General features: G+C 41.2%; 4 protein-coding genes across 4 annotated transcripts in view; 2 read left to right on the forward strand and 2 right to left on the reverse strand.

The window, feature by feature from the left end:
* The first annotated feature begins 9,421 nt into the window (after positions 1 to 9,421).
* On the forward strand, positions 9,422 to 11,672 carry LOC147331740 (uncharacterized). The gene is made up of 2 exons (XM_086287948.1): positions 9,422 to 10,060; positions 10,639 to 11,672. The coding sequence occupies exons 1-2, from the start codon at positions 9,738 to 9,740 to the stop codon at positions 11,390 to 11,392; spliced, it is 1,077 nt and encodes a 358-aa protein (XP_086144074.1). The 5' UTR covers positions 9,422 to 9,737; the 3' UTR covers positions 11,393 to 11,672.
* On the reverse strand, positions 10,678 to 14,079 carry LOC147331741 (G2/M phase-specific E3 ubiquitin-protein ligase-like). The gene is made up of 5 exons (XM_086287949.1): positions 13,628 to 14,079; positions 13,341 to 13,516; positions 12,807 to 12,979; positions 12,411 to 12,625; positions 10,678 to 12,120 (listed from the first exon to the last, which is right to left on the reverse strand). The coding sequence occupies exons 1-5, from the start codon at positions 13,887 to 13,889 to the stop codon at positions 11,861 to 11,863; spliced, it is 1,086 nt and encodes a 361-aa protein (XP_086144075.1). The 5' UTR covers positions 13,890 to 14,079; the 3' UTR covers positions 10,678 to 11,860.
* Positions 14,080 to 14,099: 20 nt separating this feature from the next.
* On the reverse strand, positions 14,100 to 15,259 carry LOC147331742 (uncharacterized). Its single transcript, XM_086287950.1, has 3 exons — positions 15,188 to 15,259; positions 14,809 to 14,944; positions 14,100 to 14,609 (listed from the first exon to the last, which is right to left on the reverse strand). The coding sequence occupies exons 2-3, from the start codon at positions 14,929 to 14,931 to the stop codon at positions 14,112 to 14,114; spliced, it is 621 nt and encodes a 206-aa protein (XP_086144076.1). The 5' UTR covers positions 14,932 to 14,944; positions 15,188 to 15,259; the 3' UTR covers positions 14,100 to 14,111.
* Positions 15,260 to 18,530: 3,271 nt separating this feature from the next.
* The window catches only part of LOC147331743 (beta-1,4 N-acetylgalactosaminyltransferase 2-like), a 36,425-nt gene continuing 29,850 nt past the window's right edge, over positions 18,531 to 25,105 (forward strand). Inside the window, exon 1 of the mRNA XM_086290508.1 lies at positions 18,531 to 18,707. Within this exon, the coding sequence (XP_086146634.1) occupies positions 18,531 to 18,707 (177 nt within the window). The remainder of the gene's footprint in view (positions 18,708 to 25,105) is intronic.

Consider the following 25,105-nt stretch of genomic DNA (forward strand, 5'->3'; position numbering starts at 1 on the left):
AGATTGGAAACACTCGTGCTCTGCGAGCCAGCCCACAGATGGTGCTGGTTCCGATTGTCCGTAGCCCTACTCAGTCTCGCGCAGCTCTCCACAACTGGAAGAGGGAAAGGGAGAGATGGTACCAGTTTTTGTAACACCAGCCCAATATGCAGCTGAAGATCGCCCCGACCAGCCGCGAAAGCTGGAGTAAAACGATAGTCCAAAAAGGGGCTTAACGTGAGACCCGAAGCCCCCAGGGGCGAGGAGAGGCCAGCAGCAGGAACAAAACTGGACGGCCAACAGATCGGAACACAAGATAAAACAGGGCAAGACAAGACAGCAGCTAGGCAGGCGTCTCGACTCTTTGCTTAAAATCAGGGAGTTGGTCCCTGAGGACGTGCGGCAGCAATCAAACCCTACAAACAAAAAAAGGCAAAGATAACTGTTAGGTATTTTAGTACCATGGGAGCATTTACTGGATATTGTTTTATAGTGACATTATGCAGGAAAACTCTGTCATTCAATAAGGCCCCTTTGTTTTAGTTATTTTTCTCTTTGACCCAAGAATTGATGTGTGAGAATCACAGGCTGGTACAAGGTTGAAATACCACAGAGATCACTCCCTCAGCTACATTAGTTTCTAAATCTCTTAGGAGACGCCTGTTGAAGGCCAGATGGTTTGTTTCAGATTTCACTAATGTAAGAACTCTTCGTTTTGTGCCTTGAAAATATGTCGCTGAGATAATCACAATTGTAGCTGAACTGATACACTACACAAAGGATGCTTCTTCACCCAAGGGCAGGAAGACGCTGCCTTATCTTGGTCTGTACTGGTTTAAACTGATAAATCTGCTGTCTCATGAATTTTACCCTCTATATAAACTGTTGTACTTGTGAATAAAGTTGAGTCACTTTGGGAAGACAATCTAAAGCAGTCTCTGTTTTCTTGTTCTCCCAAGCTGCTCCCGAGCTCGTACTAACACGCTGAATGGCATGCTTGAATATTACTTGAGAATATATTTGACTGTGTTACAGACTAAGGGACATTCTCTGCTGATAGGTGAAGGTACATTCTCTGCTGATAGACGTCCACGCCTCGGAGGAAGCCGATCCACGGATTAGGCCCTGGAAACCGTTTCCTTCAATAACCTTAATCGTCTAATTTACAAATACTAGCAGCTATAATATAAGCGGCTTACCCCAAGACTGGAGGCGCTGTACTGTACGGTGAACGCAACTCACGCGTCTCTCCACCACAGCTGGAGTAACCCATATGGAAAAGATATATATAAATCTTATAAAGTTTGAATCTGTCTTGTGTGAAACTTGTATGAAAAGCATATAAGTGTGAAAACAGATATAAGATCCCTTGAAAAATTATATAATGAAACTTGTATGTTTTGGATACTTACTAAAACAATGTATGAAAGTAATGCGAAAGTGGCCACTTTCATGAGTAAATCATGTAAGCCTTATATGATTTACTCATGAAAGTGGCCACTTTCATGAGTAATCACATATAAGTTTTTACTATTTCTTTTCCGTATGGGAAGGAAGCAGGCCGCAGAATTATGACTACTAGTTACTGACTTTTGAGAGAAATCAGAGGTCGAAAGGAGGCCTACTTGTAGCAGTCACACAATCCGATCGTATCGGTAAATTAACCAATAGGCCAGCATTTACTGCTGTATCGCACCAGAAGCTCGGGAGGAATGATCCAACAAAAAAAAAACGGCTTCCCTTTATACAGGTAAACACCACCCTGTAATCAATATGCAGGTGGGTTCCTAATTAACCCAATCACACGATACAAGGAGCCAGTGCAGCGGAAAGAGAGCGAAGGTGGTAGAGCGAGCGAGAAAGAGAGAAAAAGAAGGGCGAGTAGCCCATCCGGCTACATCTTTATGCCTCAAACATTAATGATGACACCTTCAGTATTTCTCAGTTCCATTCTTTAATTCTCAGGCTTGCAGCGGCAACACAGTCTGCAGCATTAACTTGTTCATCTACCGTTTTCTGTTGTCTCCCTTTTTATATCTCGTCCTTCCGCCTTACATTCGACCTTTCAAAATAAAAGTTCTGTAAACATCACAATTTGCAAATTGCTAAATGTCATATCACGTAAGGAGTTTTCTCCCACGTAAACAGATGTGTGCCACCATAAAACCTTCCTCCACACACAACCCTCTGTTACATCTTATTCACTTATTTTATAATCCAGTCATTTTTCCAAATCTAGTATCAACTAATTTGCATATCAGTTTATAATGCGCTAAGTTGACAGGTCACATTCAAAATATTACCACAAAAGAGAATTTCCTTCATACAATAAATTACTTGTGCTGCATCAATCAAGCAGAAAACATCTCACAATTTATTATATTACCAACTAAATTTATTGTCTGATTACTGCTTGGTCATACCAGACTCTCTCTGTCTTCATTTATTTATTTATTTATTTATTTTCTTCTCTGTTTTCACAAACGTTTCACCTATTGTCCTGCAAGCTGGAGAGTCAGCAGTGGATAAATTCAGCATTTGATAACAAAAAGTTTTCCCTGCTTTAACACCAATGAGAGATACAGGCGCGTGTGCTATAGTTTAAGTGATGACGTGACGAATCCTACTTCCGGGCCTAAAGTAGTCTGCGTTTAATATGGCTTTTGTGTTGTTAACATGTTTAATGTTTTGTATTTTCTTCTATTTAATCTCAAAAAGCTCCTAAAACAGTCAGTGATCACTGTGACCTCCCTCGGCTTTTATTACTGTTAATCATTTATTTAAGCTCAGTTTTTAAAACCTTGGGATGTAACTACAGCCCAGCATGAATGACTAACCTCGTATTGTGGATGGATTATCTCAGTTGTTCTCCTGGCTGAAGTTTGGTCCTTTTACAGCATCCTGCCATGCGATTACATTTGTTCCTGACCACCGAGAACACTCACGTTAACGTTTATCGAGTGGAAAAAAGTTAGCTTGTTTATATTATGCTAACATAGCTGTGTCGCTAGCGGTCACGTAGCACATCATATACCAGCTAGCCAAACTTCACTAACCCTACAAACGTCACTGCTGTTTTCTGTCTTCATTTATGTTGGAAGTGATAGCAGAGCTGTACGTTTTAATTTGTTTCCAAACCCCGCAGTCAGGACATGCTATATTGTATTTAGATAGAAGCTAGCGAGCTAACTCCCTGCTAACTTCTAACTCCGTTAAATGTCATAAATTCTGTTTTCATGGATGCCTGGATGTTAAACTCAACTGTTACACCTGGTAGAGCAGAACGCTGATCATTTTATTAAAGATGAAAGACTTTAGACAGTTTTTCAACTCTCAGTAATGCCATAGTGATCGTTTGATATATGGACCTGCAGCAGAGTTTAGGCCCAGACACAGCTAGTGATGTCAGATTTAACGACCGGATTGAGCCATTCAGACAAGCACCTTTTTAACAGAGGATTAACAGAGGTGATTATAAATACATATCAAGAAAATTGACAAGAATATTACAGAGTGGAAAAGAGCGTGTGTAAAAAGGGTCTACCTATTGCAGTGTTTACAGTGTGTTAGATGGAGGAGTTGTAAAGGGAGATGGCCACAGGCGTGCGTGTGTGTGTGTGTGCGTGAGTATGAGGTGCCGTAAGGGACATTATTACTGAAACGCTCTCACACACACTACTGAAACGCTCTCACACACACAACTGAAATTTTACCTCTCACACACACTACTGAAACGCTCTCAAACACACTACTGAAATTTTACCTCTCACACACACTACTGAAATGCTCTCAAACACACTACTGAAATTTTACCTCTCACACACACTACTGAAATGCTCTCACACACTACTGAAACGCTCTCACACACACTACTGAAACGCTCTCACACACACTACTGAAATTTTACCTCTCACACACACTACTGAAACGCTCTCACACACACTAGTGAAATTTTACCTCTCACACACACTACTGAAACGCTCTCACACACACTAGTGAAATTTTACCTCTCACACACACTACTGAAACGCTCTCACACACACTACTGAAACGCTCTCACACACACTACTGAAATGCTCTCACACACACTACTGAAACGCTCTCACACACACAACTGAAATTTTACCTCTCACACACACTACTGAAACGCTCTCACACACACTACTGAAACGCTCTCACACACACTACTGAAATGCTCTCACGCACACTACTGAAATTTTACCTCTCACACACACTACTGAAACGCTCTCACACACACTACTGAAACACTCTCACACACACAACTGAAATTTTACCTCTCACACACACTACTGAAATGCTCTCACACACACTACTGAAACGCTCTCACACACACTACTGAAACGCTCTCACACACACTAATGAAAACCAAGAGGATTTCAATTGAACAGGAAGGTATTTCAGCTGCACAGGAAGGTGAGGAAAAACAAATAACACATTAATGCACAGCTAACACCGCGGTGACGTCTACAACAGTCTGTTAGAGGTATAATTGAAAAATCTTTTGCCTTCATCAGTGACTATCCAAACATTGTTGTAGGGTAGCAGCCTATTGCAACAAGTCGGGGCATGCTATGCTATGCTAGCTGCCCGTATAATCTGGTGACTCTTGGTGGCGCTGTCACTTGGTGTTCGCTCGCTCTGTGGTAGAGTATCACTTCCTGTTCCTGCTCAAACACAGTGGTGTTTCTGAGTAGCTTATTTGCTTAGCGATTTAATTAACAACTTTTAAATACATTCTTCTTTCATAGTATAATCTTCACGTGCTTCCTCCGAAGCACACTTTCTGTGTACTCACTACCTAATTTATAGCCAAAGTATTCACTCACTGTCTCTGTACTGTCTCGCTAGCCTAGCTTAGCTCGTAGCCGACTCATTAGCACCATGGCTACTTCACCTGTCCCTCCTGCACTTTCTTGCTCATTGTGTCAGATGTTTAGTTACTCCTCGGCCTCCTTTAGCAGTAATGATATCTGTAACAAATGTAGCATATTTGCAGCTCTGGAGGCCAGGATTACTGAATTGGAGACTCGGCTTCGCACCCTTCATTCACCCGCAGCTAGCCAGGCCCCTGTAGCTGGTGCAGCCGAAAATAGCGTAGGCCCCGCTAGCTGTTCCCCGGCAGGTCCCAAGCAGCTGGGGAATCAGGGCGGCTGGGTCACGGTGAGGAGGAAGCATAGTCCTAAACAGAAGCCCCAGGTACACCACCAACCCGTTCATGTGTCTAACCGTTTTTCCCCACTCGGCGACACACCCGCCGGGGGTCAAACTCTGGTAATTGGCGATTCTGTTCTCAGACATGTGAAGCTAGAGACACCGGCAACCATAGTCAATTGTCTTCCAGGGGCCAGAGCAGGCGACATTGAAGGAAATTTAAAACTGCTGGCTAAGGGTAAACGTAAATTCAGTAAAATCATAATTCACGTCGGCAGTAATGACACCCGGTTACGCCAATCGGAGGTCACTAAAATCAATATTGAATCGGTGTGCAACTTTGCCAAAACAATGTCGGACTCTGTAGTTTTCTCTGGTCCCCTCCCCAATCAGACCAGGAGTGACATGTTTAGCCGCATGTTCTCCTTAAATTGCTGGCTGTCTGAGTGGTGTCCCAGAAACGATGTGGGCTTCATAGATAATTGGCAAACCTTCTGGAGGAAACCTGGTCTTGTTAGGAGAGACGGCATCCATCCCACTTTGGATGGAGCAGCTCTCATTTCTAGAAATATGGACAAATTTATTAAACCCCCCAAAATATGACTATCCAGAGTTGGGACCAGGAAGCAGAGTTGCAGTCTTACACGCTTCTCTGCAGCTTCTCTCCTCCTGCTACCCCCCCAAAAACCCATCTCCATAGAGACTGTGTCAGCTTCCAAAAAGACAAAAAACAAACTAAAAACCAGCAACAAACAACTTAAACATAAACAATCACAAAGAAAGAACAATACAGTATCCACATCTGAACCAAAGAGTAAAACAGTGAAATGTGGATTATTAAATATTAGGTCTCTCTCCTCCAAGTCTCTGTTAGTACATGACTTAATAATTGATCAACAAATTGATTTACTCTGCCTTACAGAAACCTGGTTGCAGCAGGATGATTATGTTAGTTTAAATGAATCAACACCCCCGAGCCATTCTAACTACCAGAAATCTCGAAGCACAGGCCGAGGGGGCGGTGTGGCAGCAATTTTTCACACCAGCCTATTAATTAATGAAAGACCAAGACAGACTTTTAATTCATTTGAAAGCCTGATGCTTAACATTGTCCACCCCAGCTGTGAAACTCAGAAACCAGTCTTACTTGTTATCATCTATCGTCCACCTGGGCCTTACACAGAGTTTCTGTCTGATTTCTCAGACTTTATATCTAATTTAGTTCTGAGCTCAGATAAAATAATTATTGTGGGTGATTTTAACATCCATGTAGATGCTAAAAATGACAGCCTCAACATGGCATTTAATCTGTTATTAGACTCAATTGGTTTCTCTCAAAATGTAAAAGAACCCACCCACCACTTTAATCACACTCTAGATCTTGTTTTAACATATGGCATCGAACCTGAACATTTAACAGTGTTTCCTGAAAACCCTCTCCTGTCTGATCATTTCCTGATAACATTTACTTTTACAATAATTGATTACACAGCGGTGAAGAGTAGACTTTATCAAAGTAGATGTCTTTCTGAAAGCACTGTAACTAAGTTTAAGAATATAATCCACCCACTGTTATCATCTCCAATGCCCTGTACCAACACAGAGCAAAGCAGCTATCTGAACGCTACCCCAACAGAGGTCGATTATCTTGTTAATAATTTCACCTCCTCACTACGTACGACTCTGGATACTGTAGCTCCTGTGAAAACTAAGGCCTCAAATCAGAAGTACCTGACTCCGTGGTATAATTCTGAAACACGTACCCTAAAGCAGATGACTCGTAATCTGGAGAGGAAATGGCGTGTCACAAATCTAGAGGATCATCATTTAGCCTGGAGAAATAGTTTGCTGCTTTACAAGAAAGCCCTCCGCAAAGCCAGAACATCTTACTATTCATCACTGATTGAAGAAAATAAGAACAACCCTAGGTTTCTCTTCAGCACTGTAGCCAGGCTGACAAAAAGTCAGAGCTCTTTTGAGCCAACCATCCCTTTAACGTTAACTAGTAATGACTTCATGAACTTCTTCACAAATAAAATTTTTATCATTAGAGAAAAAATTACCAATAATCATCCCACAGATGTAATATTATCTACAGCTACTCTTAGTACCATTGATATTAAGTTAGACTCTTTTTCTCCAATTGATCTTTCTGAGTTAACTTCAATAATTACTTCCTCCAAACCATCAACGTGTCTTTTAGACCCCATTCCTACAAAACTGCTCAAAGAAGTCCTGCCATTAATTAATTCTTCGATCTTAAATATGATCAACCTATCTCTAATAATCGGCTATGTACCACAGGCCTTCAAGCTGGCTGTAGTTAAACCTTTACTCAAAAAGCCATCTCTAGACCCAGCAGTCTTAGCTAATTATAGGCCAATCTCCAACCTTCCTTTCATATCAAAAATCCTTGAAAGAGTAGTTGTCAAACAGCTAACAGATCATCTGCAGAGGAATGGTTTATTTGAAGAGTTTCAGTCAGGTTTCAGAGCTCAGCACAGCACAGAAACAGCTTTAGTGAAGGTTACAAATGATCTTCTTATGGCCTCTGACAGTGGACTCATCTCTGTGCTTGTCCTGCTAGACCTCAGTGCAGCGTTCGATACTGTTGATCATAATATCCTATTAGAGCGATTAGAACATGCTGTAGGTATTACAAGTACTGCGCTGCAGTGGTTTGTATCATATCTATCTAATAGACTCCAATTCGTGCATGTAAATGGAGAGTCCTCTTCACACACTGAGGTTAATTATGGAGTTCCACAGGGTTCAGTGCTAGGACCAATTCTGTTTACATTATACATGCTTCCCTTAGGCAGTATCATTAGAAGACATAGCATACATTTTCACTGCTATGCAGATGACACCCAGCTCTATCTGTCCATGAAGCCAGATAACACACACCAATTAGTTAAACTGCAGGAATGTCTTAAAGACATAAAGACCTGGATGGCCGCTAACTTTCTGCTTCTTAATTCAGATAAAACTGAGGTTATTGTACTCGGCCCTGAAAATCTTAGAAATATGGTATCTAATCAGATTCTTACTCTGGATGGCATTACCTTGGCCTCCAGTAACGCGGTGAGGAACCTTGGAGTCATTTTTGACCAGGACATGTCCTTCAACGCACATATTAAACAAATATGTAAGACTGCTTTCTTCCATTTGCGCAACATCTCTAAAATTAGAAATATCCTGTCTCAGAGTGACGCTGAAAAACTAGTTCATGCATTTATTACTTCCAGGCTGGACTACTGTAATTCATTATTATCAGGATGTCCAAAAAACTCACTGAAAAGCCTTCAGCTAATCCAAAATGCTGCAGCAAGAGTCCTGACAGGGACTAGAAAGAGAGAGCATATTTCTCCTGTTTTGGCTTCCCTTCATTGGCTTCCTGTTAAATCCAGAATTGAATTCAAAATCCTGCTCCTCACATACAAGGTCTTAAATAATCAGGCCCCATCTTATCTTAATGACCTTGTAGTACCATATCACCCTATTAGAGCGCTCCGCTCTCGCTCTGCAGGCCTACTTGTTGTTCCTAGAGTATTTAAAAGTAGAATGGGAGGGAGAGCCTTCAGTTTTCAGGCCCCTCTTCTGTGGAACCAGCTTCCAGTTTGGATTCGGGAGACAGACACTATCTCTACTTTTAAGATTAGGCTTAAAACTTTCCTTTTTTCTAAAGCATATAGTTAGGGCTGGACCAGGTGACCCTGAATCCTCCCTTTGTTATGCTGCAATAGATGTAGGCTGCCGGGGGATTCCCATGATGCATTGAGTTTTTCCTTTCCAGTCACCTTTCTCACTCACTATGTATTAATAGACCTCTCTGCATTGAATCATATCTGTTATTAACCTCTGTCTCTCTTCCACAGCATGTCTTTATCCTGTCTTCCTTCTCTCACCCCAACCGGTCGCAGCAGATGGCCGCCCCTCCCTGAGCCTGGTTCTGCCGGAGGTTTCTTCCTGTTAAAAGGGAGTTTTTCCTTCCCACTGTCGCCAAAGTGCTTGCTCATAGGGGGTCATATGATTGTTGGGTTTTTCTCTCTATCTATGAAGCACCTTGAGGCGACTTATGTTGTGATTTGGCGCTATATAAATAAAATTGAATTGAATTGAATTGAATTGAATTGAAAGACTGTGTCTGACAGTACCTCATCTACAATGAAATTACATCAGATCCTTGTCAATTTTTACATACTTTGTTTTTTGAGGTGAGAACCAATGAAGAAGATGTTGAAAGATTTTTTACTTGTGCTCTGCAATGTATTGGGGCGCTCCAAAATGAAAATTCGGACAATATCAGACAAGAGCGGCTTTATAGAGAGCTAGATGATCATACACGAACTCTATCAGAATTTCTTGCTGCTGTATCTCGATATGATCCCAATAATAGGGTTGCCACCAACCTACTACAATCCTTGTATAGATGCTTTTGCAGCTTGCTACATGAATATGATGCTAGACAGAGATCTGCTTATGTGACCCACAGATTGTTACCCCCAACCACCTTGAGTGGTCATCCAGGTCGGCCACGATACACTATATCTGCTGAACAGATTTCTCACTTTGTTTCCATTGGTATGACATGGCAGAGAATTGCATCATGCTTTGGAATAAGTCGAAGAACCCTGTACAGACACAGACAAACTTTGGGAGTTGAGCCATTAAGCTATGTGGATATTTCAAATCAAGAACTGAATGGCCTTGTGACGGATATCCTACAGAACACTCCAAATGCAGGGGAAGTATACATTCTTGGAAGTCTGAGATCTCGTGGCTTAAGAGTTCAACGTTGGAGGGTCAGACAAAGTCTACAGGAAGTGGATCCTATTGGACGTGCATTTAGACGTCGTCATGCGATAAGGCGAAGGATCTATAGTGTTCAGGCCCCCAACCACTTATGGTAAGTTCACTGGTTTGAAACAAATGGTCAGGCCTTGTGTTTAAAAGTATTAACACAATACATCAAAATTAATGGTCCTTCATTCAAAACATTACTGAAGTTAATCTATATGATCAGCATAAGATAATAATAATAAAAAAAATAACAATAACCAAAAAAACTGAAATCGATATAAGTATGTTAAATATTTGGGGGATTCATAGTACATCAATTTAGATGTTGTCTAATGTATATACTGTTGAGTTGTTTAATCCTTTATTTTACATCACAATTTTAATCTCTAACATCAATTGTGCCAGGTAAACGTAGTGTGGAAAAAGACATTTTATGCCACTGTGTGTATGTGTGTGCACGTGTAAGCACGTGTGTGTGTGTGTGTGTGTGTGTGTGTGTGTGTGTGTGTGTGTGTGTGTGTGTGAGAGAGAGAGAGAGAGAGAGAGAGAGAGGTGTGCTGTTGTTGAAGTAAATGTACAAAATGAAACCTCTAGTTTTTGTTTAAGTACAGGGTCAGGAATTCACTACTAAATAATATGAACAAACATGTGGAACTGTAGTAATGCTTTCTGATCTCTCAACAGGCATTTTGACGGCAACCACAAGTTGATTAGATGGCGCTTGGTCCTGCATGGCTGTGTTGATGGCTTCAGCCGAACTATCATATACTTACGTTGCTTATCCAATAACAGAGCCTCAAGTGTCTTGTCATTATTTTTGGAAGGAATACAAAACTTTGGTTTGCCCTTAAGGGTCAGGTGTGATCATGGTATGGAAAATATACAGGTTGCTCGTTTTATGTTACAGAGAAGAGGAGTAGGCAGTGTTATTACAGGTGTTTCAGTACATAACCAAAGAATTGAAAGACTGTGGGCAGAACTCAACAGAGTTGTATCAAGACACTTTATAAATATCTTTAACTTTATGGAAGAACAGGGTATGTTGGATTCACTGAATGAGCTACATCTTTTTTGTCTGCATTATGTTTATTTGCCAAGGATTGAAAGAGCATTAACAGAATTTGTCAATCAGTGGAACAACCATGGTCTCTCTACACAAGGAGGACAGACCCCTCTTCAGCTGTGGCATACAGGTGTCACAAACAATGTGGGAATCCTGTCGTTTATAAATGACATTTTTCATGTTGATAATTATTATGGCGTTGATGAAGAAGGGCCATTACCAGAACTTCAAACAAACAATAATGTCATTATTCCAGATATTGACATCAACATAAATGAGACTGCAATGAACATAATTCAACAAGTGAATCCATTAGAAAATGATGGAAATCATGGAATAGATGTGTTTTCTTCACTTTTACACCTTCTACATTAAATAAAATATTTTGCAAAAAATAAAAAAAAGATATATAAAAAAACATTTCAGAAAACATATGTGATCGAAACTAACATATTGAAACCAGTTTCTTTAAAATGATAAAATGACAGCTCTGTTGTCAAACAGAAACTGACACAGGCAGAAGAATAAACAGACACAAAGACAACCAAATCAAAAACCGATGGACATACACATGAAATGAGTAAAGTGACACAAATTTTTTATATTCAAACTCAACAATCTAAATTAACTTCTGACGAGCTGTTAAACAATTGGTATCTACCTGTATGAATCCTGAAGAACAATCACTTCTTGTCAAATTGATGTCTTAAAACATCAATTTGACTGAGGCAGGTAAATTTGGAAATATTAAAACCTTAACAAGTTAATACTCAATACTCACTTTGAATCAATAGAGAGACCAATACAAAAGAGAAACACGCAAACTCCTCCAGCATAATGTGTTCATACCCTGCCAAAGCCGTAAGTGTTACCTAATGCAAAATCAAACTTCTCCTTGAACAGCTGGTATGAAACATGCAGTGGCAGCCTAATGCAGTTAACACACGTGTTGGCAAGAGGGAAAATTGGTGTAGAAGAGAAGTCATCGTCTCCTCTATGAATGAACTCAATCGAGGGTGCTGGGGAAAAGCCAATAGGTGGCACCGCAGTTGCTCCAGTTGCAAAGGCCAATATCTTCTGTAATTTGGAAGGTCCTCCTTCTTCTGCATAAAACAGAGAAGGAAAAAAGTGTTAAAAGGTTATTTCATTTGGCCAACATAAATTGTCAGTGAGTACAAATCTAAAGCAAGAATCTTAATGACTGTTATTGCAATGACTATAGAGCATGCTTTTCATCTTTCAATAGTCTCAAAGAACTATGTAAAAATGTTACTACAACCAAGAGGGTAATGTGGTGTTATTGTTATTGAGTATGCTATTTAAAATAAAGATTTCAGAAATGCTAACCTATAAATCGTTATATCTATTTATTGTGCACTAAAGTGACAATTACCTTCTGCATCTTGGAGATAGTCTCTCCAGAAGGTAACAACCATCTCCTCAGCAGCTCTTCTGTTGCTTCCTTCTGGAGATAGATGAATGTTGAAAAGATCATCCACCTGGTCAGCAGTCAGCATATGTGGCTCATAGCAGAACAGAGGGCGAAAACTGTCTGGATGCCTCCTCATTTTCTCGAGAACCCCAAGAGTTTTCAGACCTTCACAAAATCTGGATAAACAGCACAAAGAAATTTTATTCAATAATTCTGCAATTTCATGCTTCTAAGTTAATTGTATATTATCAATTTGGCACAATCAGTTATACTAGGTTATTAACTGGCCATTTTGATTAATAGGTAAGATTTTTATCACATTTTAATTAATCTGAAAAACACAGAATACCAAAATACCTTTGAAATGGACCTTGAACCCTGTGTATGACCTGAAACATGACAATATCATGTACCAGCAGATCCCTGTCTCTTAGTGAACGCATAGGCCTCAGGCATCCTGCATTGGCCAAGTAATCAAGCAGAGGTTCTTTTGACTTTTCAAGGTCCTCAAGGGTTGTACTTTGAGATATCTAGCATCACAAAGAGCAGAGGAAGGGCTTGTTATGGAAGTTACTCAGTAGTCTTATAACCTATTAGAAGGAACCCAGCCACCAGTGGTCTACACAATCACAATATGCCCGCGCGTACATTGGAAGTCAAATGACTACACATATTTTTTTAATATGTTTACAATGTGCTTAAAAAATGAGAAAATATACTCTTTCGTCTACCCTTATCTACTGAATCTTAGTTTAATATAGCAGCAAAATATAAAAACTTGGCATTCAGCAATGGCCAGACTGATCCGGATAAACATTCCCTGCAAAAGAAAACTGGAACACAAACTATTTTCAATTCACTATAAGATTTATAAAATAAACATATAGAGACCTTTCGGACTTTTTCAAAGAGTTCCAGGTCAGCTATGTCTTCCAGGGCTGGATTTGCTGAATTTCCAACCAGAAGGGAAAATACTGTTGGTGACAGAAAGTTAGGTGGTGGACCACCATGTACCAAGCTCACTGCAATGGCTCTCCCAGAGATGTAGTACCAGTCCCCTCTGAGAGCTGCAAAGCAACAGAATAAAAGGAAAAGCAAAATTGTCAGTAATGTTGCCTGTAAAAATAAATATCAGTTAAACAGTTCCCACTATTAATCTTAGAAAAATAGGTAATTACCAGTACTGTCAAGAGCCAAGTTCTTGCAGTTTTCTTTCCCCTCAAACATGGCTGACCTGGCAATGGTGTCCATCAATAGTCTCAAGAATTCCCTCCTCGGCCCACCTAAATCAACCCCTTCCTCATTTTTCCCCATATCATCTGAGAATTTCACACAGATCATCAAGTTGGGATCATAAGATAGCCTTTGAAAACCACGCAAGGCTCCCTCCCACACAGCAGAGCGATTTATATTAAATTTGCACTGCTGTTTTGTGCTCATTTCGATAGTTCCAGCAGTATCTCTTGAACAGGGACTTTTTCTGCACTAAAAAAAGAAAATAAAACAGAAAATAAAATATATCAGCCATGTAGTCATGTTACAGAATTTGAGAATATGTGTCACACTGATCATAGAGAGTTAAAGCTTTAAAGGTTTATATTGATTTGACAATTCTGGAAAGCCCAAATTATGTCTCAAACTCAAATTCTGTATGTTTGTTACTCACATCTGATTCTCCAAGCTCGCAATTATAGCTTGATTTAAATCCTCATCATCTGAAGAATCGCCAGAAAGCGATGCCACGAGAGTTAAATATGAAGAATAATCTTCATCTTTAACGCTCATGGCAGGGATGTCTTCACTTCTTGCATTGAAATCTCTGCTGTGACTGCTTGTGCTAGGTTTGTCATCACTTCTTGCCATGTAGCCTTCATCACAAATGCTGTTCCCATCACTTCCTTGCTTTGCCCGTTGCCTTTTACCAACACTCCTTCGAATACAGTTGGTCCCAGTATCATCTTCTTCATCACTGCTAGTGCCAGGGTTATCACCTTTAACATGACTTCTTAACCTTGTAGTGACTTGGCTGCTCATGTCTTGTTGGATTTTTGAACTATCAACTTCAAAACAATCATTGTCACTGTCCTTATCAGTTGCACAACTGCTTAATGCTGATTTGGAGCTGATGTGGGAAGGATCTTTGTCTTCATCTGATTCACTCTTCAACAGAAAAAGACCAAAAACATATATCAAAAGCAAGTAATTATAGCTTATCTTAAAAAGATTAAAATAAGAAATATCAATATTGATTGCTCCCAAACACTTGTTTTAAATAAATATATTCTATTTTGCTAGAAGCCCAATTGTTGACATGTTTTTTCCCAAATCATGATTACTTTTCATTCTTTTAGTAACTTACTAAAAGTGTCCTTGATGGCCTTACATAGAGGGCTTTGGTTTTAAAAACCTTTAGGATCAGCATCCCATTCAGCTCCTGACCAACTTGGAGCTTTGGAGACACCAGCTTATTGCCACAAGCCATTAGAAACTCGAGGCTACAAAAAATAAATAGGGACAACAGCAATTGCTAATTAGTTAAATATTTTAAGTATTGGTTAAATATTTTATTATATATTGTTCTGTTTGTGTGTATGCTTTTATGACTTAAATTCTACTGGTATAGTCATATGTTTTTATAATGATGAATAATATTTTAAACTTCTTTACTTTGGTATATTATCTTTAAGTACAAGTCATTACATGAATACACACAGTAACAATAAACAATAGTATTTTACCTGACATCCTCTGGAATGCGTTCACCAAAGCTTTCCTTGAGGTGTTTCACGACAGTTTGGTTGTCCCAGGTCTTCTGGAATTCAAAAGCACTGAGGATGTGCCCATGTTTGTGTAACCGTAATTTTGAACCTTGTTTGCACACTACTCCCCATGATGGAGTTGGAAGTAGTATAACATCTTTGTTGAAATGGTCATGCTGCTGGGCCATAGCTCTGAAATATAAATATTAGATACCATAAACAACAGCAAGTGATAACTAATAATACTGAGATGCAGACAGCAGAACACTATCCAAACCCCTACACAGAATGCTTTCATAGACAAAATTGTTGTAGTTAGGCAAACATAAGGGTTAATTTTATATACTTTTTTTTATACTTTTCCGAGAATACGCGCTTCTTTTGTGGTTCGGACTCCTTCTGACATTTCTTTGGAGGTGGAGGAAAACCAAGCTTAAAGGAGCTTAAAGCAGCTTCTTCGACATCTTTAAGGGTTCTAAACAAATGTCTGTCCTCCTCCAGAAAATCCTATGTACGCAAACACGCGTTGCAACTTCTTATCTTGTGCGTGTCTTTTGTTTTGACAGCGAATGCGCACCTGCGGACCACTTATGTGCAGCCCTGGTTATTTAGCTCGTCATTGCAGCCACAGAAATTCTTTTGTCCATGAAACCATAAAGCTGCACTTTCTTTTTGCCTTATAGTCTGATTTGTCATAACTTTTCCGTTTTGTGGTAAGCTTTTCTTTGGCTGTCACTTCTTCACTCTGACCTGTCTTATTTGGCTCAGCAGAACTAAAATATAAATCCTGCTGCTTTTACACACACACACACACACACATAACGGCCAGCGATTCTCTGCGTGATCAACCTCTCACATGTTTAAGTTTGCTGCAGGAGATTTCACTTGTCATGTTTGCATAGTAAGCTAACGATTGATAAGACGATGTCAGAGGAATTGGTGCGCAAATTATCATCACTCACCAATCAGTGCTGTCGCTCTCTATACACAGTTGCATAACACATAATTGCAAAGTGAAAGCAAAAAAACAAGCGCAAATTCAAACGCGATTTCAATATGTCACATATTGACAGTGGCTCACCGATGCCAATGACATAATTACCCAGCTACATTTCCGAAAGAATGCAAAAGCATTGACATATATTTTTCCTTCCTACGATAGCCCGACGGGCAGGGCAGAGATAGATTTTGGTAGCCTGGAAAAATCGCTAGCCCCAGGACGTCGGGCTAGCCATCTCTTCACTCTCATCAAGTGAAGAGATGGCTGTATCCACTACCACATTAAAAAATGTGGTTTCCATTTTTTTAAGTGCATCTTGTATGGGCTCATCTGGAGACTCATAACCGAAGTGCCTTTTGGTGGTTCTCAATCGCTTTTGTTGAAAATTCTGCTGAAAAGAGGTGAAAAAGCTGAAATTTGTGTTGAAAAGAGTTTAAAAAAATTTAACTGTTAACTGAAAGAAATGTGGGCCATAAGTGGGATTTGGACCCAGGCCTCCCAGTCTCAAAGCCGCTTTTCATCTCACTGAGCCAAAGTCATTCTCACAAAGAAGAGGTGGAGAGACTGACAATTTTGCTGAAATGAGCAGAAACAGCTCAGAATTGTGCTGATAAGAGGTGAAAAGGCTGAAAACTTTGCAGAAAAGAGATGAATCAGTGTTGAAAAGAGTTAAAAAAGTTTAACTGTTAACTGAAAGAAATGTTGCCATAAGTGGGATTCATCTCACTGAGCCAAAGTCATTCTCACAAAGAAGAGGTGGAGAGACTGACAATTTTGCTGAAATGAGCAGAAACAGCTGAGAATTGTGCTGATAGGAGGTGAAAAGGCTGAAAACTTTGCAGAAAAGAGATGAATCAGTAGAATTTCTGCTGAAAAGAGTTCAATCAGCAGAATTTCTGCTGAAAAGAGGTTTTTGCTGAAAACAGCTGAAAAAGCTAGTATTTGTGCTGAAAAGTGGTGAAAAAACTTAAAATTCTAATGAAAAGGGGTGAAAAAGCTGAAATTTGTGTTGAAGAGAGTTAAAAAAGTTTAACTGTTAACTGAAAGAAATGTTGCCATAAGCGGGATTTGAACCCGGGCCTCCCAGTCTGAGAACGGATGCTCAACTCACTGAGCTAAAACACAGGTCAACCCGGCAAGGAAAATCAGTGATGCCACTGATGATATGGCAGAAATGGGCAAAAAATATTGCAAAAAAATATTCAGGCATCCACACAATAAATAAATAAAAGTAGTGTAAAATCTATGGACAGTAAATTGTCTATGGACAAGTTTCCTACTTGCACTCCCTCTTTGAGAAACTTATGATTAAATGCAGGCGTTTTACTTGCACATATTTTTACCTCTCTTTGTTTTGTTTGGTTTTGTTGTTTGGTTTTTATTTCTGTTAATGAAGGGTGGAGATCTGTGCATGTACCAGTTGGTTGAGCTTTTTTTCTGCTGTTTCCAACCTTGCTCAGTGGTTCCGCCTCCTGTCTTTATCTAATGCTTTATTGTCCACTGTGATACCAGTTAACTCAAAAGAAAAACACTGCACCTTTCATAGATTTTGTTAGAAGTTGTTCAAGCTTTCCAAGAACAGTTTTTCTTCACTCGCTAATAATTTTTTTTAAATTATTGTGGCTCCATAAACAGCTGGAAGAAGAGGTAGGAAATTTGCTTTTTCTATACTTTTGTCATACCATAAGAATAAAAACCCAATATCTTTGTAATTAAATAAATAAGTTATGTTAATTTTAATTTTTCCGATACTCTCTGATTCTGGCGCTGTGGTATTCATTAGTTCGTTTCATTATGAAAATTGTTCTTTAGCACAAAAGGGAAAGGAGCCCATACATTTATATTTATATACTTTATTAGGTACACCTGTTTGACAGCTATTTAACCTATCTGTTCAGTCATTTAGGGACGTAAACATGGTGAAAACAAGCTTCAGAAGATGGTGATTGACTAACACTACACATAAAAAGTTGTATCACTGAGGCAAGCAAGAGAGAGTGGCTCTCCCCTGAGGTTTCACCTTAAAACTAAATTCCTGGATCTTTATTTCATATGAATTGTCTTTCTCCAATAAATATGCAGCCACAATAATAAAAGTAGTTTTTTAAACCTTAATATCATGGTGTGCCTTAAAAAAAGTAAAACTGCAAATAGTTTTTGTTTTGTTGATGTAAATTATGTTGATCATTATTGTTTCCCTCATCTGTGGAGACTCGGGAGAGTATTTTTTAAAAGATGTTAGAGGATTAAAGCCTATAAAGAAGAAAAGACACACCTCTTTAGCAAATACAATGTTATTTGCAGGCACTGAAGCATGGAGGTATGTGGTGTGTAATGTTCTGTTCAAAACTAGCTTATAGGTGTGTTGTGTCAAGCTTATTTCCTTTTTCTTTTTTTTGCCTGTCCCGTTTGGTTTTTTTGCCATCAGAATTCTTGTCTAAAGGCGAAGAAAGATGCCCAAGGGATTTACTTTACCAAATGGACCATCCCAGCCTTGCCGTAATGATCTATTTGATTCACCTTTTATTGTTTATTTTATTTTTTGTTTTCACTTGTTAGATACGGGACAGACTTGAATGAGGAAAAGAGGGAAAGAAAGAGGGAAAAACAGCAGAGAAGAGGGACGGGGATGAAGGGAAAAAAACAAAAACCAACAAAATAAGCAGACAAAAAAAATACATATATCAATCACCTGGATCACCTGTTGAGAAAGAAAAAAGTAAATACTAAATAGTAAACATTATTGTGCAGCATGCAAGATCGACAGTGCACAGTGTGCTTTGAGGTAGGAGCCAAAAAGGGTGTAGTTTGTGTGTGTGAGCACCCGTGAGTATACCTGTGAGCATGAACGCGCTTGTTTTTAAAAGGTTCCTTCATGTAATGATCTGCTAGAGGGTGTGGGGGGGCCACAGCCCCGTCCACCAGGGCATGAAGCAGGTATGGAGGACATCAAAACTCCAGACATCCAGAGACCAAGGAAGACCAACAGAGGGGCAGCCGCGCCACTGTCCCAGAAAGAGCTGAGGAGAGCCCCAGATGAGAGCTCACTCAGCAGCCGCGGAGCAGAAGCCAGGGGGAGTTGCAGTGACGCGCCCGTGAGCTCCGCTGGCAGCCAGCTGTGCCAGAGTGACCCCACCCTCATGCTCTCATATGCAATTACTCAACACTCACCCAATGTGGAGACAGACATAGAGAGACACTATGTCTGGGAAGGTTCTCAGTCATCCAGGTCATCGTAGTCAAAGGAGCTTGCAAAGAAAAGCGTCTGGACTTCTTTAAGTTGCTTGAAGATGTTTCACCTCTCATCCGAGAAGCTTCTTCATTTCTAAGGTCAAATGGTGGAGAGTCCCAGATATAAACCTAGTGGGAGTTTCCACCCACAGAGGGACAAAAGGACCCCTGATGATCCTCTAATCGCCTGAGCCAAGGTGTGAAACTGGGTGTGGGTCCCAATCAGCCAGAGTTTAAGGTGAGCTCATTGTGAAACCTGGCCCCACCTTATCATGCGAATTCCTGAGGTCAGATGGCCCAGGGTGTGAGTGGGCGTTAAGGCGTCTGGGAAGGGATCTCAAAACTGGATTATAGATGGCAGAGAGTTGGTGTCGTAAACCCCCGCCTCTGTTCAAAGATGGTCGCTCACAGTGGACATAGATGCTTCTTTCACTCCTCTTTCAAACCATCTGTCCTCTCTGTCCAAAATGTGGACATTGGCATCCTCGAAAGAGTGTCCTTTATCTCTGTGAAGGTTCTCAGTCCTTTGACCTTTAGATGCAGATGGACTGCTGAGTCTTGTCCTGTGGAGGTGGCTCTTCTGTGTTGTGCCATGCGCTTGTGAAGTGGCTGTTTGGTCTCTCCAATGTAGAGGTCTGAGCATTCCTCGCTGCACTGTACAGCATACACCACATTGTTAAGTCTGTGTTTTGGCGTTTTGTCTTTCGGGTGAACCAGTTTTTGTCTGAGCGTGTTGCTGGGTCTGAAATGCACCGGGATGTCATGCTTGGAGAAAACTCCTAAGTATTTCTGATACACCGGCTACATAGGGGATGACAATGTTGTTGCGTCTGTCCTTCTTATCCTCCCTCGCTGGTGTCTGGTCTTCTTTTCTGTGCCTCTTTGCTGACTTTAAGAACGCCCATTTAGGATAGCCGCACATTTTGAGTGCTTCCTTTACATGTGTGTGTTCCTTCTTTTTTCCTTCAGGCTTAGAGGGAACATGTTCTGCCCGGTGGTGTAGGGTCCTAATTACTCCAAGTTTGTGTTCCAGAGGGTGATGGGAGTCAAAGAGGAGGTACTGGTCCGTGTGTGTGGGCTTCCGGTAAACTTCGATGTTGAGGTTGCCGTTCTCTTCAATGTGCACGGCGCAGTCCAGGAAAGGCAAACAGTTGTCTTTTGTGTCTTCCCTGGTGAACTTGATGTTTTTATCCACAGCGTAAATGTGCGCAGTGAAGGATTCCACTTCTTGTGTCTTGATTTTGACCCAGGTGTCGTCTACATATCTGTACCAGTGGCTGGGTACTCTTCCTTTGAAAGAGCCAAGAGCCTTCCTTTTCACTTCCTCCATGTAAAGGTTGGCTACAATAGGTGACATGGGGGAGCCCATGGCACAGCCATGTTTTTGTCTGTAAAAGCCTTCGTTGTACTTGAAATATGTAGTGGTGAGGCAGAGGTCTAACAGTGTGCAAATCTGATGGGGTGTGAAGTTGGTCCTGTCCTCCAAGGAGCTGTCTTCTTGTAGTCGTTTTCTGACAGTCTCCACGGCCTCCGTGGTGGGTATGCAAGTGAAGAGAGAGACTACATCAAAGGACACCATGGTTTCATCTGGATCCAGGGTAAGTTTCTGGACCTTGTCGGTGAAGTCGGTGGAGTTCTTGATGTGGTGTGGGGTGTTCCCCACGAGAGGAGCAAGGATGGTAGCAAGGTGTTTAGCAATGTTATAAGTTGCTGAGTTTATGCTACTGACTATGGGTCTGAGTGGGACAGCTTCCTTGTGGATTTTAGGAAGTTCGTAAATGCAGGGTATGGCATCCCCTGGGTAAAGGCGGTGATATGTAAGGCGGTCAATGATTTTGTCCTTTTCAAAGTCTTGAAGGCAAGCTATAACTTTCTTTTTGTAGCTGCTTGTGGGGTCTCGCTTTAAGGCTTCGTAGGTATTGTTGTCACTGAGGAGAGTAGTGATCTTTGTGTGGTAATCTGTAGTGTTTAGGACCACGGTGCATCTTCCCTTATCAGCTGGTAAAACAGTGATGTTGTGGTCTTTGCTCAGGGAAGCGACGGCCTTCTTTTCTTGTATTGTGAGGTTGGATGGAGGGACTTTGGCATTGGAGAGGGTGGCTGAGACTTTCATCCTGATTTGCTCTGCTTCTGTCTGTGATAATTTATTAATCCGTATGGCAGATTCTGTGGCTGTGATGAGGTCCACTATGGGCAACTGTTGTGGGGGGGGTAGCCTCCTCTGCACCCTGGTGACACACCTTTACCCCAGGGCCCTGCATGTGTGGGTGATTGTGGTGGAGCGGGAAGAGGGAGGCAGCTGGAGATGAGGAGGGAAGGAAGGGAGGGGCAAGTGACCCCTCCCTGGGGCCAGCTCCCCCACTGACCCAAGTAGGCACCCCCATACTCTGCAACCCGCCAGGGAAAGGGGGCCCAGGCCCATCTGGACTGAGGCCCATCATAGCAGCGCCGCCCAGCCCCACAGAGCCCGGGACCCCACCACCACCACCAGTTGAAGAGCCCCCAGGTGGCTCGATGCACTGGCGGGCCCCCATACACCCACCCGCCCACAACGCCGGCAACACATCAACCAGGACCCAGGCCCCTGAGGCCCAGCCAGGGCCCCAGCCCAGAGATGGAGCACCCCCAGAGCCTCACGCCCGTCCCGGACCCACCTAGGGGCAGCCAGGCTACCAGGTCATTAACCCACGTCCGTCAGCACAGACCCTCCCCTAGCCCCGCTGCACGCAGCCACGAGGAAACCGTCACCTAAGAGCCAACAGAGCCCTTAATAGGCCATGACCACAACCCCAGACTGAGCCCTCCAAGGAAAATGCTCCTGGGAACCCCCCGACGCCCTAAGCCTTTCCCTACCCCCACAACAATCACAACAGCGAAGGTGTGACCAAACTATGACCCCCCACCCCCACTAGGTGATGGAGCTGATCAAAGGAGCTCAGAGCAATTGATCTGATGTGGTGGCAGAGGCTGTATCGAGACTAATGTAATCTAATAGATAATTTCTATATTGGTTAGAATTAAGATTATTTTTATTTTTCCAGTTCATGAGGACTGTTTTCTTGGCTATGCATAGGGCAGTGAAGATCATATGGGCTATATTCTTTTCTGAAGTGACATTATCTAAGCTGCCCAACAAACACACTAAAAGGGGAAGTTGGAATGTTACATTTCAGACACTTCGATAAGTCTTCACATATCTCGCGCCAAAACCTCTGAACTGTTGGACAGAACCAAAGAGCGTGGATATAATTGTCTGGTGAATTGGTTTGGCAGTGTGAGCAGTTGTTGGTAGACGTATAACCCATCTTGAACATCCGATGACCTGTATAGTGCACTCTATGTAGTATTTTGTATTGAATTAATTGAAGACTGGGATTTCTAATTAGATGAAAGGTCTATAAGCAAATCTGAGACCAGAAGTTTTGGTCTAAGTTAACTGATAAATCCGTTTCCCATTTTGCAATAGGAAGTGAGAGGACGTGCAAACGTTACCGCTGCTGCTGGGTTGAGATTCACGAGTCCGGAGCGGAGTTAAAAACACAACATTCATTTAAGGTTATCGCGTGTTTTGTGAGCAAATGCTTTTGCATATTCGTAGTGTTTCCTTCCTTAAACGAAATATCTACTTTGCAAGTATTGCAAGTTACCCTGTTGTCATCCGTTCTCATAAAGTATAACCAAACTTTTGAGCGCCATGTTTCCTGCCAGGTAAATGACGCTCCGCAACATGGGGACGTCATTCGGGGCGACTGGAATCGATAAGGGAATCGTTTGCAAAAATGGCAAACAATTCCAAGGAATTGAAACAGTGGGAACCGGTTCTCAACAAGAACCGGTTTTCGATACCCATCCCTATTTATCAGGGCTTCTTGTCTAGCTTGTCTAGCTTATTTCTAATCCTTGGGCAAGATTGCTCCCGGATGCATTCATCGGAGTGTGAATGTGTGTGTGAATGCTAGTTAGAAAGCACTAAAAATGTGCTTGTGTGAATGGGTGAATGTGTAAAGCGCTTTGAGTGCTCAGAAGAGTAGAAAAGGGCTATATAAGAACCAGTTCATCCATCCACATACCTAAACTACAGTGAGACACCTGTGCCAAGGTGATTCATGGAAAATAAATAATAGATTGATGACATGTGTCATACACTGACGTGAATACATATGCTAACAAAAAAAGTTTTTAAGCACTACTGTTTGCTGTTTGTAGGGAAGCAAACTATTCTAAGTAGTTCCCAGGAAGCGATGATAGACGATAGCCATGTCTTTAAGATTTTATGAATTTGCTCTTATGGCTGCACTTGTGCTCAGGCTTAAAAGGGAGAATGGCGTTGCTGCAGAGTAAAGTCTAAGTCACTTACACTTAAGTACACCAAGTGAATAAACTTTTTTATTAATCTGCAAAGACTTGTAATTTATTAGGATTAATTTAGGAATGATTTTAGGAATGTATTGTCTTTGTAAATTTGCTCCCCCTCCAAGCTGATCAAGTTTATCACTATGGTTTTGTGATAAACTTGGTTTTGATAATAAGGACTGCAGAGTGCAAGCAGTGGCCTGCAGTGTTGGGTAAGTTACTTTAAATTAGTAACTTAGTTACATTACTAGTTACTTCTATCAAAAGTAACTCAGTTACTTCAAGTTACTTTCAGAGTAACTAGTTACTAGGGAGAGTAACTTTGGTTTTACTCAGAATTCTCTTGTTAATGTGTTGCTTCCGTAACTGGATACCCAGCAAGATTGCCTTCTAGCTTGCTTACTTGCCACAAGTGCACTGTGCCACCTACCAATAGAAAGGAAAAAATAATGTGCATATTTCCACGAGAGAAATCCCACGCCTGATTCTATCCTAGCCTGCTTTTTACATCCATCACAAAAACTGCAGTCGTGGTGCTTTCGATTGTACTCAGAACTCAGAAATTCTGCCTTCTGAATAGGAAGATGTAGGTAACACCAGACTGCAGATGAGCTGCATACAGAGCTGGACTGGGACAAAAAAATCGTCCCGGGCATTTTGACTAGAGACCGGCCCACCATTATAGGAAAAATCATAAAGCCTATGAATGAAAATAAACACTGTTGTGACAGTGATGTACACTGTTCTGATGGTATATATGTATCAATCTATCAATTGTTTGTTGCAAGACTCAGATAATTATTTTTTTAAAAGTGAGACATTTTAAATGAGAATAAGAAAGTATTTCCTTGTGTCCCTCTCCCTTTTAATGCCCTACATTGACCCCTGGCAGCACTTTGCTAGACCCGCCCCTGCACAGTTACCAGCTGTCAGCTACTTAGAAAAGGATCCTGGTGTTATTTGTCTCTCAGAAACAGTTCATAACTTCCCTTCAACTCATTCATGTTAACTAAAAGGTAAACCTGTTTCTCCATCACAGCTCTGATGATTCAGTAAGGACATCTCCTGGTTTCATCTTCATGTTTCCCTCTCACCAGATAACCAAACCGATATCATGACCAGCAGGTTTACAGCTGTGGCTCCAGCCAACATCAGCTGATACTAGAAATTAATATTAAATAAATTCTAACAACAGCTGATCAGCTTAAAAGTGCTGCTGTTGTTTAGCGTGACATCCACTGGTTTCCTCTTTCTGGCGCAAAGTGGGTGATAAATAAACAAGAGAGAAAAGCCGATCAGCTGATCATTGATCA

The sequence above is a fragment of the Aulonocara sp. 'chitande type north' Nkhata Bay genome, linkage group LG4 (genome assembly GCF_057382095.1).
Source record: "Aulonocara sp. 'chitande type north' Nkhata Bay isolate Kocher_YH1m ecotype deep benthic linkage group LG4, A_spYH_male_GT1.1, whole genome shotgun sequence".
NCBI lineage: Eukaryota > Metazoa > Chordata > Actinopteri > Cichliformes > Cichlidae > Aulonocara > Aulonocara sp. 'chitande type north' Nkhata Bay.

Excerpts from the sequence above, each read along its gene's own strand:
- LOC147331740 (XM_086287948.1), top strand. The coding sequence starts at position 9,738 with ATGACATGGCAGAGAATTGCATCATGCTTTGGAATAAGTCGAAGAACC. Across the intron at positions 10,061-10,638 it reads CAGGCCCCCAACCACTTATG|GCATTTTGACGGCAACCACA; the intron begins GTAAGTTCACTG and ends ATCTCTCAACAG.
- LOC147331741 (XM_086287949.1), bottom strand. The coding sequence starts at position 13,889 with ATGAGCACAAAACAGCAGTGCAAATTTAATATAAATCGCTCTGCTGTG. Across the intron at positions 12,980-13,340 it reads TCTTTGAAAAAGTCCGAAAG|ATATCTCAAAGTACAACCCT; the intron begins GTCTCTATATGT and ends TTGTGATGCTAG. Across the intron at positions 12,121-12,410 it reads CTATCTCCAAGATGCAGAAG|AAGAAGGAGGACCTTCCAAA; the intron begins GTAATTGTCACT and ends TGTTTTATGCAG.
- LOC147331742 (XM_086287950.1), bottom strand. The coding sequence starts at position 14,931 with ATGGCTTGTGGCAATAAGCTGGTGTCTCCAAAGCTCCAAGTTGGTCAG. Across the intron at positions 14,610-14,808 it reads GGCCATCAAGGACACTTTTA|AGTGAATCAGATGAAGACAA; the intron begins GTAAGTTACTAA and ends TTTCTGTTGAAG.